This window comes from Falco peregrinus, chromosome 5 (genome assembly GCF_023634155.1).
Source record: "Falco peregrinus isolate bFalPer1 chromosome 5, bFalPer1.pri, whole genome shotgun sequence".
Classification (NCBI taxonomy): Eukaryota; Metazoa; Chordata; class Aves; order Falconiformes; family Falconidae; genus Falco; species Falco peregrinus.
In genome coordinates this window covers 102015639-102033491 of record NC_073725.1, presented here as the reverse complement: position 1 = coordinate 102033491, position 17853 = coordinate 102015639, and the positions used below count along the sequence as shown (strand labels likewise).

The 17853-nt window shown below is 47.0% G+C and overlaps 1 protein-coding gene across 4 annotated transcripts in view; it reads right to left on the bottom strand.

The window, feature by feature from the left end:
* GRIP2 (glutamate receptor interacting protein 2) overlaps positions 1–17853 on the bottom strand; it is a 285038-nt gene that overhangs the window by 99806 nt on the left and 167379 nt on the right. Inside the window, exon 1 of one of the 4 annotated variants that reach the window (XM_027793917.2) lies at positions 13048–13522. The exons of the other annotated variants lie outside the window; for them this stretch is intronic. Coding sequence (XP_027649718.2) covers positions 13048–13126 — 79 coding nt within the window. The 5' untranslated portion in view covers positions 13127–13522. Of the gene's footprint in view, positions 1–13047; positions 13523–17853 lie in introns of those variants that run through there. 4 annotated transcript variants of the gene reach the window in all.

Below are 17853 nucleotides of genomic sequence, written 5' to 3'. Positions count from 1 at the left end.
CAGCACCACCATCAGCTCTTTCTCCACAGGGCACCATGGTGCCAGGGGAGCTGCAGGGGTGGCAGACCTCTCCTCCGAGACCAGCACCATCCTGGGGAGTGGCTGTAAGCCAAGATGTCGGATTCAAGGCTGCTGGGGACCTTCCTGAGCGTTTTCCTGCCAGCCAGCAGATACCTCCCTGTGATAAGCTTATCCTCGCGCCACTGCAAGGAGGACACCATTTCCTTCCTAGCAGAAGCCCCAGGACAAAGGTACCAGCCCTGCCTCCTCAACAGGCCAATCTCAATGTCCAGATTAAAGGTGAAACCTTCCTGCTGCTCCAGTCCTATGCTATAGCAGCTGCTTCTCTCCATGCCATTTTCCCCTCTGCCCCTGGCTAGGCAGCCTCTGTTTTCCGGAGGGATGAGTGTGTGCCAACAAACCACACCTGCACTACGGAGGCACCATCTGGGGTAAAATTGGAGGCTCTGCTTTTATTACTGTTTGCATCCCTGTGTGCTCCTGCCCCACTGCACTGCCTGCAGCACCACCTGTCCCCAAGCCCTGGGGTGACAGAGCAGATTTATGAGCTAAGAATTGAGACGCACTCCTCTATCACAGGAGAGAGGGAAACGGCAGCCGTGAAGTTCACCCTGCCATCAGGACCGCTATGACTTTTCGTAAGACAACATGGGTGTCCACCTGCTGTCACAGCTTCCCTCCCTACCCCTTTGCCTTCCTGCAGAAAGGGGCTTCCTAAGAGCTAAATTTTGACTTTTTACAAATTAGGAGTTCCACATTCTTTGGTTTTGAAGTAGCAAAAGTTTCAAAGCAAGTGAGAGGCGACTGTTCGGAACTTTTGCCTGCCTTACAGATAAAAAGCTCCTAAAGGACAGTGGCACAAAGCCTTCCTCCCCCTGCAAGGGCCACCTCACAACCCCTCCCTGGAAACACTTGCTGGAAGGCAGCTGAAACTTAATAAAATAAAATAAAATGGTGAAAAGGACAGGCAAGGAAAAGGAAGCATGAGGATTGAGGAGACAGCAGATTAATAGCCTGGCATTTATGGCAGTTTAATAATAGAGCTGTCACAATAGGAGAGATTTACTAATTGCAGAGTCATTTGCTATGGATTCCCATCAAGCTGCCACTGAAATCGCTGTGCGGTTTTTAAGATGGCTTTCGAAACTGGGGAAAGGGGGAGAAGAGACAACACCCACGGTACTTACACAGCTAAATTTAGGAAAGCATTGTGTTTTCTTCCAGATGAACAAGTCAATGAGGACAGCAAGGAAGGAGCCAGCATTACTGTGAGCACAAAGGAGCCGGGAGGCAGGTACGTATTTGTGTCTGAGACCTCCCACGCAGCAAGCGGGTCTTACACCTGGGGATGAGGCTCTGACCTCAAACTAAGCCCTCGTGAGTTTTACATAGTTTTAACCAGTGACCCGCTAATACCTCCAACATCTCCCCAGGCACTGAGCTATAGCTCCAATGTGTCTTTTTGCAGAGTAAGTCAGCACCAGTTTTAGGGGCAAAAAGTCATGCTAAACCACAGATATGACAGTCATGCACTCTTGGGGCTGTCAGCAGGGAGGATCAAGCTGGTTCTTCTTCTACTGACTTTAAAGTGAGATGTAAGCTCCTGATTCATATGCTCTCATCACGCAAAGCTTGCATTATGCAGCACCTCAACCTGTGGCATGCACAGCTCTTTTTGCTGGGGGAGCCTTTGACAGCACGCTGCAGCAAAGGAGTGCCCTGCATGCCACCTCCACAACTCAGCTCCTCTCCATCAGGTCCCTGAGGCCACCTGTACCAGCCAAGGAATGATTTACAGAGCTGCAAGTGCTTGAGTCCTCCTGGACTCACGGCACACCAGGGTTGTAGGAGAATTGAATAGGTTGAGACATTTTTTTCTACAAAATCCTCCAGGAGAGTTGTTACCTGGTGGAAATACCTCATTCCATTTAAACCTGATGTTCCTCAGCCTGGACCAAAAAGCCTTCCAACACAGCCTGGAGGGAATTAAAACCAACCCAGGTGCAAGCAAGAAACCTGGTGAATAACAGAACCACAGGATGGAGAAGTCTGCTCTCAATCAGGTAATTGAGTCTGGAGCTTTATATCCTAAAAGAGCACCCTCACCCTTTTGGGAAAGAAAAGGGGCTCTCAGCACTGGCAGGAGCAGTTCCACATCCAGCAGTCCTTTGCCCCTCCAGCATCACTCCCTGGGACTCATTTCCCCCCAGAATAAAAGGGGGACAGCTATCCATTGCTCCCTAGCTCTTGCATCTACAGAGGCACCACAACAGCTGCACATCGGGCTCCACTTGGTGCTGCAGGAGAAGTGGGGGGAGATGCTTTCTGGGGGCCCAGGGCTGTGATGCCATCCCATCTCAGGCAGTAGCCCAAGGGGAGGCTGTGCCTTCTGTGTCATATGTGCTCTCAAAACTCAGCTGAGGCGCTAACGAAAAGGCCATTCTATTTCTCTTTCTCTTTAGGGAAACAGGGCTGTCTCGGAAGTTTGGTCAGGGCTTTGCCTTTGCAGATCATCAACAATTAGCAGCCTACATGAATGCACAGTTGGGGCTTTCGAGGCATTTCAATTCTGCTGTCATTTCATAACTAAGAGTGACTCAGAGGCTGCTTTCCTCCCACATGCTGTGGCCCAGCACTCTGGATCTTTTTCACCCCTTTGAATCCACTGGTACAGAAGATAAAAATCTATTAAACAACAATGCTTCAGCATCACATCTGCAGCTAGTCTGACACACCAAGAGCACGATTTGAGCAGGTATTACATTTGGGCCTGCACCCAAGATTGTTGTTCAAGCACATTTGCAAAAGGAATGCTGCATTAAGGCAATACAGGGCTCTTCCTAGACCATCTCTGGGGATAGGACAAGGCAGTACCAGCTCCCATTCAGCCCCAGCATCTGACTCTTGTTACAGCTGTTTCTAAGTGGGTTTGGTCTACCAGGAACACATTTAGACATAGATGAGAAGCGTTACATGGCATTTTCTTCTCAGGGGCATAATCAATCCCCATTTTACACTTGGTAGAGAGAAGATGACTGAAGCATAATTGATTTTATTTTATGGAATGCTCTACCACGAGCACCCTTAAACAGAATTCAGCTATAATGAACATGCAATACAAGATGAGTCTTCACTGAGGCAAATGTTGTTGCCTAGGGACAAGTTCAGATCTAAGCAACTTCAGATACATTACTCTGCATCTTAGACAAGGCTCTTCAGTCAGGTTAAGCCAAGCATGCCAACACATATGTTCCCTATGCATTCCCATCAAGACAAGGGCAATGCTTACCACCAGCTCCCCTTGCTAATTGAACACTTCCCACTGCACCTACTTCACTTTGGGAAGCCCTTTTCCTTCTGTCATCTGTGGTACCTTGGGAAACATCTCTTCAGGCTTTACAACGAAAGCTGGATCAACAGGAGAAGTTAGCCCCAATTCTTCTTGCTTCTGCACAGCTGAAGAGCTACCCCAGTGTCCAGGGTTTGGGATCCCTCTTGCACTGCTCCAGCCTGGAGTCCACAGCTGGTAGCCCCACCACTGGTTCCTACTACATCGCCACAAGCACCCATCAGGTCTGGAAGAGAACGTTTGCTTGTTTAGACAAGTGCACCCCATCACCCCTGGCCCCGGCTGGTGCCGCTGGGAGGTGGCTCTGGAGCTATTGAGACTCGTTGGCGTGCCTGCACTAGCACAGCCTGCCCTAAGCACCACTTTTGCGTGCAACCAGACACCACCTCTTTATGGATTACAAAACTACGGTGTTAGACACCCTGCCAGCAAACCAGACAGCAAACAAAACTAACCAGAATTAAGCTTGCTTTTTTTTTTTCTTTCTTTCTTTTTTTTTTTCCCCTGTGAAAATGCTGGGCTCAGGTAGGGCCGGAAGAGGATTAAAGCAGTGTTTGAATTAAGTGAAGGGTGGGGATGTAATTAGGGAAGTCCCATTTCAAAGCAACTCCAAAGACTGAAAAGGTAAAAATTAGGGGAGAAGTATGAAGACTGAGAAAAAAGATACAGAAAATGACTGAGTGCACACATGCTCAAAACCTAGGAGGTTCTTGAAGTTTGCTTTTGCTTTATTGGTTGTTTTTGATCCAGATTCCTTCCCCCAACCCCTTTGTCCTTATGCAAGGAGCAGAGGAACAAGGGAAACGAAGAGATGATTCTGCAGGACAGCAGAGCCTATGACGCTCTGACAACACTCTACTGAGTTTAGCCATCACATACTAATACAACGTATGTCTGATCAGAAACCGAGTAATTAGAGCAGCCCAGAAGGTTAATGATACATGCCACCTACTATCACCTCATCAGAGGAGAATCTGTAATATGGACACCAGCACTGCACCCGATTAGCGCAGACTCACACTAGAAATGCTCAATAGATTGACAGACAGCAGAGCTAACTGCAAACCCTAGTGAAGCTGCACAGGAGAGCTACTCTTCAATCCCATTCACAGCAGGGAGAGGGCCACGGGAGATATCAGCATGCCTTGGATGGTGGAAAGGCTCTGTTCAGTTTTACTACTCCAATTTTTCTTTCCAGGAAATTTAACTGGAGTAGGGGGCCAAAAATGCCGCCCTATTCCCCCACCCCAGGAGAAATCCCACAGAAGGTAGAGCTGTCCATTCAAGATAACTTTACTGCTGGACTTGATGGCATCAATGAGACCCAGAAAGCTCTAGTGAAGGTTACATGTGGTCTTACCTAAAAATCACACAAGTCATGCTTGCACTGATTTCCACATTTCAGACTGTTCAGCAGAGCTGTGCAACAGATTTCTATTTTGACACAAATTAGCCTCAACAACACACATTAACAGATTTCCTCTTGATAAGTCTATGTACACAACATCAAGCCCAACATAAAGCAAACACCCTCCTCCAACCCAGCAAGCACCTCTTTGGTGAGCACACTACAGTTCAGTTACATTTCATACATTTTCATACTGCTCCCAGAGAGTTCGCCATGTTCCAGGATTCTCCAGTTAGGAAGAAACAAAGAAGCTCGAGGGGAGTTAGGGAAAACCTCCAACCCCCATCAAGCCTGACAAGTTGTCACTGGTTGTTCCCCAGCAAGCTAGTTCGTTTCCTAAATCTGCAACTGAGAAACCAGTGTTTCCTTGGCACAGCGAGTGAAACAGCCAAGAGCAAAAGCTGTTGACAACAAGGAAATGATCTTTGGATTGTAACTAGCAGCTGGGAGGAGAGCTGAAGTACAGCAATCCAACCCTGCCAGTTGTTTCTCCGCCATATAGTTGAAAAAATTCTCCAAGTTTAAAGAAAACAAAAGAAAAAGCCCTTGAGGAGGAGAAGCTCCCAAGCTGGAGAGGGGCACGGGCAGTGTGACTCAGTCACTAAGCTCCCAGGGACAAGATGTTTCTGCTGCGCATCAGTCGTCTTTTACAACTTTGATCTACTTGGACTCACGGTGTGAGAAACAGAGACAGCCTTCCACCACAGCCCCAGGACCACTGGCCGCCTGTATCTTTCCTTGTGACAGGTTTCTGCGAGCAAAGTGAAAACCAGCAGAAGTGAGCAGCACTATTTCATTTGTCCTGGGGACAGTCAACAGATTCCCCCATCTTGAGGTTGATACCAGCAGACAGCTCGTATGGGATCTCTTACCTTCACAGATCCCTCCTGGGAAGCACTCGGGAGCCCAGCAGCCTGGGATGCCGCTCCATGGGACAGACGTCTGCACGCATGGGCTGACAGAGCTGGCACTGCAGGCAGGGACAGGTGACCTGTGGGTTTTCTTCAGCCAGACAACACTGTCCTGCTCTGAGACGTCACACAGCCTCGAGCTATTTCAAACTCAGATTTTAAATCTCAAATTATGTCATCACTCTGAGGAACTGGTAAGCATCTAGGCTGTGTTTGCAGCCCGGATACCCAGTGCTGGCTTCATCTTCAGTCTAGGACCCAAGCAGCCCTGACTCAAGGACCTCAATGTCTCGTGCGTGGATACTCAGAGGTATTAGCAGATCTGCTCTTGATCTGCTGAAGTTAGAGCACAAGTTTCCCCCATCCCAGGATATTCTGCAAGGAGACAGAGCACCTCAGAGGGAGACAAGAAGCTTATTTCTCAGCAAGGAGGACTTTCAAAAAGTACCTGCACTGCATTACACTTCAGTCTCCAGGCAGGTTCCCAGTGGTTGAACCAATTCAGGTAATTGTTTTCACCTGGAACTGAAAGAGACGATGCAAGACTGTCTCCTCCCATCATTCTAATGTAAAAATTGTTTAAAAGCCTCAAACTCTTCATTTCTGCACTACATGAAAGTGCCGAGCGCAGCCACCAACAGGTGACCAGGAGGCAGCCTCCCACTGTGATCATTCCAGCCGATGTCACAAAAGATACTCTCAAAATACAACAGTACTAGTAGCCTGCTGAGTATCTGCTAGAAAGATGCATTCATTAGCAATGACACCTCCACTATTTTAAATGCAAACAGGACCTGTGATCTGCATTTATGCCATTTGCGTAGTTTAGAGCAGACACTGCTTGGCAAGCCGACCCCCATGCATCATTACCAGCACTGCTTGAGTCAGCTGCTAATTAACAATCAATTTATGTTTTCAATTCTAACATCAATATTAGTATGAAGCTTTTATTAATGCCGTAACAAGATGCCCACAAGAATAGTGTGGATACAGCCAACCTTTCAAAGCAACTAGAGAAGGGTCACAAGAGAGATTCTCGTCTTATTTATATATTCCCCCCAGGTATCAGCGGTGCTGCAGGGCACAGTCAGAGGGATGGAGTCACATTTGTGCCAACAGCCCAGCAACTGCTGCAGCTCCGAGTGCCACCAGGGCCAAGGGCAAGGCCAGCTCCTGCTGCCCCTTGGTGGGTCCATGAGCTGGAGGAGCTCAGGAGCCATGAGCCAACTCTGCCCTCTTGCGATTACCACCAGGCTTCAAACCCCTCCCGGATCCCTGTGCATCGGGAGGGAAGAGGGCTTTTCTCCAAAAAGGCACCTACTTCCAGCAGACATGATAAGGAGCATTTATTTAGGGAGCTCTCTGAGAGTCAGAAGCTGCTGGATGATGGCAGGATTTAGCAGATTCCTCAGCAGAACAGGAGACGCTCTGGGCAATTCCCGCTCCTCTCTGGGAACAGCCCAGACCTCAGGTTTGCTCCGTCTCTTGCGAGAGGGATTTAGCTCCACGTCTGGAGCACCCAGCAGCATTTTGCCTTTGCCCGAGGCTGCAGCACTGCAGACACGGGGCTGCCTGCAGAAAGTGTGCTGAACACGCAGGCAAGCCTCTAATGACCTGGGCATTCGGGCTCCTCAGGCCAATGCATCCCTAAAAAAGACTGGAGAAACCTCTCCCCAGCACCACATCCTCATCACTCCTTACTCATCCACCCTCCAAAGCCAAGACAGCTTCACGAGCTATTCCCATACGCTCCATTCCAAGGCAGGGGCTGGCTGGAAAATAAAGACTGGGAAAACCCTGGGAAAATTCTCATTTCATCACCTACAAAATTCCATTTTCCCCTTCCTAAAAAGAGCGTCGCTTGTTTCAGCGGCTGCTGGACCAAGTCCTTTATACACAGCGATCTGCCTGAGGCTGCAAAGCAAAGCAGCGCTGTGCTCCTGGCCTCGCTGCAATGCCTGGCGCTCCACGAGGGAGCAGCATGTACTTTCAGTTGAGACTGCTGGACTCCACAACTCCCTGTAAAATGGCTAACGCAGAGCTGGGGGAGGAGAACAGAAAGGGATGCAGTTTAGTATTTTTATTCTCACAGGCACATACACAGGGTCACAATGTCACTTTGCAAGAAGGAAGGTGCTGTTGTGATGCACTGCTGATTACTTCTGCTTTGGTGTCCACATAAGCCGAACTACCAGAGCAAGCTGCTGGACATTTATAAAACAACACCACCACCAACACAAAACAAAACAAAAAAAAAAAACAACAAACAACCAGCAAAAAAACCCCAACACCAAAGAAACAACAACAAAAAAAACCCTAACCCCAAACAAACAACAAAAACACCAAACCAACCAACCAAATCCCCCACCCCAAAACCAACAGAAACAACCCACCACCCCAAAACCAAACAATAACCCCAAGAATCCCAGGTGCCAGGGAGAATCAGGCTTCAGAGCTGATTTCAATCCAGTTGCATGAGGCTCTTCAGTAGTCACAAGTCAGGTAGGGCCTGACTTGGCCATCATCATAATTTATTGATATTCCAGACGAGTCCAATAGAAGCACTGGATACCCCTTATCTTCTTTCCCAGCCTTTTGACAAGAACAGAGATCCTATTATGATGTTTGTCTTTGCTGCTCCCCTTGCGTAAACTCAGCAAGGCACAAAATTCATGTGCTAACTTGAATTAAGTCTCACAAAGAGTAAAGAAAGAAAAAAATATACATCAGACCTTAAGTCAGGCCTTTCTGAAGGTGCAGAGCAGCCAACTGGAAGGAGATGGGGACAGGGTTAAGACAGTTCACACAAGAGATTCCTGTACCACGGTATTGATTATGTTAGAATTAAGATTACATAGCATCACTTCCAGCTGAGCCTCACACCCAGGACTGCTCAACCAAATCCCTACTAAATCAGCACCCATTCATTTTCTGACGATGGACACACAAAAGGCCCTCATGCAATGGCAGCAGCAAAGCTTTACAGCTGGTGAGGACCTCAGCAGAAAACACTGTAGTGAGTTTGCACGTATGGATGTGTTCATGTGCATAGTGCAATGGGGGTAAGAGTAACACTGCACAAAGCAAGAGCAGCACAGGTTAGTTGTTGTCAAGATAATACTATCAGGAATATTTAGTTGGTATATATTGGAAAATGAAAAATGACCACTACCTTGTAAAGGACCTTGTAACCCTAGCTGAGCATGGAAAAGGGAATAAAGCAGAAAGCTGCAATGTGCCTGTCTGCGAGCTTAGGAATAGCCCATGAAATCCCCACCACACATTGCTGCACCAGCAAAGGAATGTGGGAGAAAACGGTAATATATTTAAGTGCTAATAAAACATATATACACACATCTATACCTACATATAGCTCTCCACAGAAGCTTGTTACATATGTACATCTCCATCACATTATGTTGCTGCTGCACATCACTGTTTAGACAAAATGACAAAGATTTGAGCAATGGTTTACAAGTTCTGCTGGGGATGAGGATAACGGAGGATACCATCAACAACGTTGTAAGGGCAAAGAAAGGAAATGGCAGTTTCTCAAGATCAACCCAGAAAGAAACAAAACAAAAATCAGGACTTGTCTCTTACAAGGTGGCTACAGAAACTGTCTGAAAACCCAACCCCAAGGGACATTACCTACTGCAGGGGTTACACTTTAGGGCACACAATAATTTCTGGCTGGGATATTTCTCAAGGCTAATTTATAGGAAAACTGTTTTAATGGCTGCACAGTCCCACGATGTTCGGGCCAGAGTCCTGCCAGGGCTCGCCATGGAGCAGGGCACTCTCTGGGAAGCACAATTTGGTCATTGGCCAAACCTCTTTTCTCAGCTCCACTGTTCCAATAGCTAAAGCATAGATTTTTTTTATTTTTTTTCTTCCTGGGATATTCACTAACCTTGCTGAGTTTTGTAAAGCCTCACTCCCCCATTTCCCCCCACCCAGATATACTGGGGGGCGATGGAGCAAGACTTCAGACTGACAGATGATTACTTGCTGGCTGCCCTAGCCCCTAAGGGCACACACACCCCACACACACAGCAGTTACATGAATTAGCATTGAATCTCAGGTCTGTCAAACTCAATGAGTGCTGATTGATGTAGACTTTTAATTAATGGATTTTGTCAGGAAAAAGAAGGAAAATTATAACAATACTGCAATAGTTGATGTAGACAAGAGAAACAGCTTCCCTGGTCCCCCCACTCCCAAAGCCAGCCGCCTACAAAGCCTTTCCTCTACATTTTCTGATTTCAGCTAGCAGAGTTAAAAAAAACCAGTAACCCCAACCATGCCATCTCACTCCCAAAACCTCTCACCCACAGCAATCAACTGAAAGGCTGGCTGATGCTTACAGGAGAGCCTTTCAGATCAAAGCCCACCGAAGTCTGCTTAGACATGCCTGCTTTCCAAAAGGTCTGTCTGTGTATCTCCCGTTAGCTCCAAGTCCAACACAGGTCAACAGCAGATGAAAGGCAGGCACTTAGTTAACATACCAAACGGCTATGAGTCTTCACTGCCCAGCTTCTTACCCAGTCCTGTACTTGCAGCTGCCTTGCTCCAAACCTCTTTACTCGCATCCCAAAAACTTGGATGTCAACAAGGGCAATGGTGTCATCTCTGGTTGGGACTCCCCCATGTTAGACATCCTACATCCTTTTTCTTATAGCGCACAAGGTCAGCTAACTGTCCAAAGCACTCCACGTCACTTAGAGAGGCTACTTTATTTATTTATTTCTTTTTATTACTGTTACTACCAAAACAGTGGTTAACATCCCTAGGCTGCACATTGGTCACCCTCCAGTCACTGAACACACACAACAGCATCAGGTCCCAACACCAAGCATTGAGTGGACACGTTGCTCTTGGCAGCCTTATCATGTCCCTTCCCAGGGGACAGGAATGAATACCGAAGGATCAGGAACGAATACCGTGCAGTTCCATAGCTCAGCCCGGGTCTGTCCAGAGCCAGCATTAACCCACGCAGACAGAGACATGCTGAGCACATCATCTGATAAGTCTTTTTGTTTCTCTACCCCCAACAGCTTAATGGAAAAATCTAATAATAGTTAAGGGTTCTCCCCTACCTACGTACTCTTGATATCCAAGTAGAAATAGAGGACATAAATATCCATCAAGGAATCCATTTATGACCTGAAAAGGACATGAACTATGAAGATTTTCAAAGTTCTGCTCCTGCAGAGTTCCACAATCAGGAGATCTCAGTGAGAGCCATGCACTGTGTGCCGTATGTAGTTCCTCCACGGAGGATGTGTTCCCCTCGGAGAGATCACAGTCTCATATGGGCTTTAGTAGCCTCCAGAGTACATTCCTCTGGGACACTGATCTCCTTGATGGCAGCAGCACACCATATTTTAACCCCTGTAAAGCAAAGATCAGGTCTACAGCCTAAAGACTTCTGAACTCCCCAGGCAATCTGCACATGGAGTTGAACCACTGAGTAACACAGGTGCAAGAAGGTTACCACCCACGTACAATCCTACAGCCCCACCGTGAAGAATAAGCTGTAGGGAGAGATGGAAGCAAGCCCTGCTGGCAGCACACGGGAAGCCTGTTATAGAGGCATGCAAAGGTACATTAGTGTTCTACAACAGTGTTATTCAAGAGGTGTTTGGGAGATCTAAAGTCCATAGGAAAGCAGTAAGTAGTAATTAGCTGGATACTGTGCACTTACACATAGCTTGGGAACAAAACAGCAAAGGATATGTGGTAATTGTCAGAAAATACAGGGAGGGGAAAGAGAAAATAATCACTGCACTTGGCCAGATAATTTAGGAAGTAAAAAGGCTCTTAATTCCTACAGATTTTGAGACAAGTAAAAACTTTGTATCTTTAGGGGATCCAAATTTGCAGGGACTGGGTTTACTAAGGGCCATTTCTAGTGTAGCAGCCCTGTAGATTTGGATTCCTTGCCTTCTTGGAGGTGTCTATGGTTCCCAACAATCAGCATGCAAAGGGCTTAGAAAAGTACAAACAAACCTTCAGCCCAGGTTCAGCAACACAGTAGCTGTTAGACTAGTGATCCAAGCCTCTGACCTCTTTGTAAGTTCAAACTTCTTCAATACTCCCAAGGAAACATCTCCCCATCCCTGTCACTGCCTCCCACCCCCAAGGACAGGGACGCCTGCAGTCCCTGCAGCAGCAGTTCTCGCTCCCCACCTCACTGTACTTGAGCTAATTCCTCTGTCAGGAAGTGGATATGAACATGAAAAGCTTGTGTAATTTAAGTAAGTAGTAAAACATCCAGACGAAAAGATTATTCAGTACATTAAAACATAATTACGGCCAGTTAGGAAGTTAAAGCACAAGGATAATAATTTTAGAGAGAGCAGTACAGTTTGGCTTTCAGCACAGCACATGGCTGCTGTCCATAAGGACGACAGCAGACAGAACTTTTAAAAAAAGGATAGAAGAACATTCAAAGGTTGGAACATTTGGCAGGGGGTAGCTCCTTGCAGTTATCATGTTAAAACCTGCATAGTTCGTATCACCTGTGAGTGCAATTCTTAAGATGGTTTTTCTCAACCTTAAGAACAGCAGGAATCAAAGGCTTAAGAGAAAACAGAAAGATCAACAGAAAACAACCCACACCACAGTGGACCACTCACCACTGCACTGACTCAGGCAAAGATTAGACACCAGGAGCAGTTTACAACCCCAGCCAAGCGGGACAAGTGGTTCTGCTGTTCCAGGAAAAAATTAAGTAAACTAAAATAATCACTACTTAAGGATGACTCAAGTCCTCACAACAAGCTCCCACCTCATCAATAATTCAGTCACTTCAGAAAAAGCCAGTGGTGTGCCACCACACTCAACAGCACACCACTGTCCCCAGAATGCTCAGGTGTGCCCAAGGAGACAGCTTCCCACAACATTTCCACACCAAGTCTCAGCTTCTGCAGCATGCTAAATTTTACCATGCCGATGCCTTCTAAGGCATCTAATCAGGACCATCACACTACAGATACATTTAGCCATCAAATAAAGCTTAAAGCCCTTGCTTTTAACAGGCAAGCCCCACATCTCTCCACAGGAAATTAGCCTTATTATTAAAAGCTTGTAACTAGGGAAGAAGATAGACACGTGCCTCCTTTTCCCCTTCCCAAAGCATCCAGGGGATCATACAAGTTTTTGTTCAGTTAATGAAATATCAGCCACAAAATCTGCAGAGAAGCTCAAACACAAACCTCAGATATGCATCTCACAACCCACTCTGAACCCACTCTGCTCCCTTGTAGGAAAATTTAAAACAAAACCAAAAAAAATTATGAAAGGTTAATTAAGCCACAAAACAAATGAAGACTCTAGTCAGAAGTACAATTACCTCGGAGTGCCCTCCACCGGAGGAAGGTCTGCAAGAAGTGCATGCTCTTTTTTCTCAGTCCCAGAGGAGGTGGCAGCATTAGCAGGACCAGGTCTGCTCCACCACTTGCTCACAACTACTCCGGCATCCGAACCTCCTTCCACCCCTAGCACTACCCTCGCTCCAGCCTTAACGAAGCGCACCTGGTCTGCTCTGCTGATCACTGATGTGGAGTCCGGGGTTTCTCTCTCTCATTCTCTCTCCCTCTCCAAATAAGCAATTAGCATGAATAATTACAGCTCTGATAATAATACCCAGCCACCTTTGAGCAAGAGGGAAAAGACTGTAATTAACTCTTTCTTAGGGATCAGAGGAGGTTGAAATAGCACAAGCCTAATTATCTTCTTCTAGGACGCCTCCTGGCTACTGAGAAGCTGCCGAAAGAGTGAGTAGCAAAGGTCAAGTAACATCCTTTTAGAAACCTCTCCATCCAACCCAATTTTATGTGCCTGCTACCCAAGCGGTCGTTAGATGTGGAAATTTACACAAGGGGGAAAAGAACCCACAGCTTCCCCGTTGTGTGCTTAATCGGCAATGGGCCGTCCATCCACAGACTGCCCGCAGCATTATTCCATGATGAATCTTTAACCACTGAGGACTTTGGAGCTGTTCCCCTGCCCGGGAACATGTTGTGGCAATGTGTGGGTCCTCCTGTACACAAAGCAGAGCCGCACCAGCAGGAGGGTTGCTCCCACCAACCCTGCCCAGGAGACCTGACCCCAAGCTGGAGAGAGCACCGATGCTCACCCTGCAAGGGGCTCCACAAACCAAGCGTAAAGGCGCAGAGCCTTCTTCCTGCCCCATCTCCCAGGTTGCAAAGCCAGGGGAAAAGCCACATAAATAATGCAAATGAGGACTCAAGATCAAATCAGGTGGGAAGCTGGGGTGAGCATGGTTAATGTGCCTTTGCATCAAACCGGCTTCGTCCAGTTCCCCAAGCGTCTCCTGGCAGGCAGGTGGGACAGACACACATGCACAGCCTGCTCCCAGTTCGTTCCGAGAAGCAAAATGTACTACATGCACCACTCCAAAAAGGAGTTAAAGTGAGCTCAGAGACTGAAACAACAGATGCAACAATTGCCCCAAATTCCCCAAGGCACTGAAAGGGGGCAGGGTTAGATCGTTGCTACAACATGCTCTCTTCATGTTACCAGAAAAAATTATTAAGTTATTACACAATCTTGTCATGCTTTATTGCTATCGCAGTGTCTGGAGATGTTATTAGAGTGAGCTGCAGTGCAACAGTCGAGTATGCTGCCCTCCAAACACTCCAGTCTCTTATTAAAAGAGCACACGTTCTGTTAATATCTCCTCTCCACTGACCTGAAATGTTTAAGAGTAGAAAAATTAGTGTGTTTATGAACCCTTATCACTAGCCTTAGAAAACCTGCTGAAATTTTTATAATTCTCCAAGCACTAAAGCATTAATTTTTATATTTCTAAGATTCTACATAATAACTCTTTTATTTATGAAGTCCAGGTGCTCAGGGCACTGCAGAATATAATAAAGCATACTAAAATACAATAAAGTATTTATTTAGATAATAATTTGAAAGATTTAATGATTTTGTAAGTGGGACTTTACCAAGATGTTGCATATAATGTGTATTTTAAACTTCCTTACTTCATATAGTCTTTAATTACAGAAATATCATCTTTTTTTGCTAATTTCTTGAAAAATGAGAAGGTAAGCATATTTGCATAGGCAGCCTGAATCCCACAAGTTATGATGTATGTTAGTTTTCCTGTAACATGTGTAGTTCCACGATAGATAGTAGACTGCTACTTAAGTAGACTAAACAATGGTATAAAGTGAAGCTTATACATCATGACCTAGCCCCTGAAACAGTAACTATTAATAAAAAATATGACTAGTATGGCTCAATGGTTATGATATTGGGCTCTTAAAATGCTGTTTTGTTGTGAAAAAAAAACTACACCTGGGCTACCTACACTTACAGCACAGCCCAATATAATTCCAAGAGCTGGTTGAGTTTGGGGAAAAGAAGGAAAAAAAAAAAAAGGCATTTTAGGCTTGAATTTTAGTTTTACTCTGATCTAATTGCCAGGGCAGTGAGTCCAGCTCTGCTCTGGATTCCTTCCAGCTTACGCATTACCCTCAGCATCTCTGACCCAAGCGGGTTATTTATGTGCTATTAATGGACACTGAAGGTGGAGGCACGCACTATGATTCTCTGACTGGAAACAAGACGTCATTCCCACAAGCTGGATCTGACCCCAGGGATGGGGAGAACCTCAGTGGTGCTCTGCACCACGACAGTGACAGCCTCCATCACGCTGTGATGGACAGTCAGGGCTCACAGGGACCCACTGCCATCTATCTGGGAGGTGTTTGAGGTCTTGGATCTTCACATTGAAAGCTTTACAGCGAGGGCACGTGGGCAGAGGACACAAACCCACATGCCTCTGCACTCCATATCTGCACAGGGAGCCCCAAAGAAGATTTTGCATAGATTTACACCAAAGCACAGCCCTGGAAGGTCAAGCAAAACATCCCCAACGGATCTGACAGGGATGAGCCATTCAAAAATTATAACCTATGGGGAAACTGCAGCACAGACAACATCTGGAGACAGTAAACTGGTCTGCAGGCAGGGGCTTGAGCTTTAAAAACAGACATGGGGACATTCAGAGGAGTGCGGCTTTGTAGCTCCATCATCTGGCTCAAAGTCTTAAAGATGCTATTTGATTAACACCTTTTGGTTACTACTGAGCTTCCTAAACAGCGAGTGAGTGATACAGCCTGTTGCAGTCTGCTCTATACACTCAGTACCAGCTGCCTTCGGGCATTACTTTGCTAAAAACTTCCAACACTTTCAATGAACATGTAGCAAAATCATTAATCATGATGACTTCCCGACAAATAATTGCTCTCCCTGGCTCCTTTCCACATCGTTGTGAGTTTCCACTTAATTTATGGACTCTAATAAAACAAAGTAACCCAGGCTAATGCTTCATCAGCTTCCTAAACATAAAATAATCAGCTTTTCCAACACCTTTGGTGGGGAGGGGAGTTAGCACTATTTTACAGACTTGAAGGAAGGGTGGCTCATCCAGCAGCAGGCAGGGAGTTTGCAGTGGTGCAAAAGACATACTCACACCTTCCAAGTCACATTTGCAGGGCTGGGGCACAAGCACCAGCTCCCAGCCCTGCTACACTGGGATGTGCCTGCTTGCCCCTCAGCACAGCCTCCCACACGTCCCACGGCTGTGCAGGGCACCTGCCACAGAGGCGCAAGATGAAAGGAGAAGGATGCAAACATCAGAGGAACTGGGGAGACCATGCCATAAAGAAACACAGCTAATTCCTTCCTAATTATTCAGACCTTAGGCCTCGCCTTACCCAGCAGTGAGGCTTCAAGCAGGAAGCACAGCAGAGGATGCTCAGGGAGGGAGGAAGGTGCCTTCCAGAGCCAGGAGGACTTGCCAACCCTCCCTGGGCCACTAGCTGCATATGGTCCATGGGCCCTGATGCCCCAGAGGGCAGGTGGTGGTTTGGGTGTTGCAAGCATTCAGCTCACCCATTCTGAACCACAACCCCAGTAACAGCAACTACAGCACCCACTGGGCACAAGTTCACCCTACACCCATCCACACACACGCACCTAACCACAGCAGCGTGCTTGGGGGGCACCCCATGCCTGCCCCACCACGGGCACAAGGCACTGCTACGTGCAGGCGGATGCCGGAGCACTGGGTGCAGAGAACTGGCAAATGTCTTTTCAGACATAGCCTCGGAGAGCAAATCAAGGCAAGATGCAACACCCCCCAAAACCAAATGGCTGGAGAAGATACTCCCTGACGATTACAAAAACTTGAATTGAAAGCTGCTCAAAATGTATCTAAAAGGGAAAGGGGCTACCAAATCTGGTATGTCAGATAAATCTCTCTATTGACGTTTGCCTCCAACGTGCAATTCTTGTGTTTCACTGCACCTGGAGACAGCGCTGGCCCCCTCTGATGTCTCCCCTTCACACCAGTACACGTTGCAGTGAAAGGCTGTATTTGGAGGGACAGGGCACTCAGGGACAGCTCTCCCCACTGACTTTGGCACATGGATGAGCTGGGACTGACAGCTCCCTGCAGGCAGAGCCCCAGTCCTTGCCCAGCAGCCATGGCAGGACCGCAGGGCGAGCAGCAGCCCGGGCGGCTGACGGGCTCTTTAAGCACCGCAGCACTGACCTCCTTGCTCTGTACTTCGAGTTGGCGGGAAGGGCTTGCAGGAAAAAGCAAAGAACTATGAATCTCAGCAGAATTGGGGGTTGCGCTATTATACCCCAGTACCGAGGGAGAAGACTAAATAATTAATCACAGAAGCAACTAAGTGTTAACAAGCTGAGCAGGATCAAACTGCATGAAAGATGCAAAGCCCCTGCCCTCTCCCTCCCCGCCTTCAATGTGCTGACAAGCCTCATTTTAATAACTTTACTACCGGAGTCGAGAGAATATGCCACAAATAAAATAAAGAGATCCCAGCCCTTGATTACTTGGACTTGTACTGGGGATCAGCTTGACACCTCCTTTGCCACCAAGCACGGAACCAGTTCAGAGCCATGTTTTGCACTGGGAAGAACTGTGAGAGCAAGGTGTCCTGGGCTTTCGGTGTCACTGCAAGCCCAAGTGTGCAGGCAAGGATCTTCTGTGTGATGTCACACACTCTCTTTGTGGTTTTAAGGGAAGGGGGGGACATGCATATGGAATGGAAAAAGCAAACAAATAATGCTGCTTCAGTGCCATCCCTACATA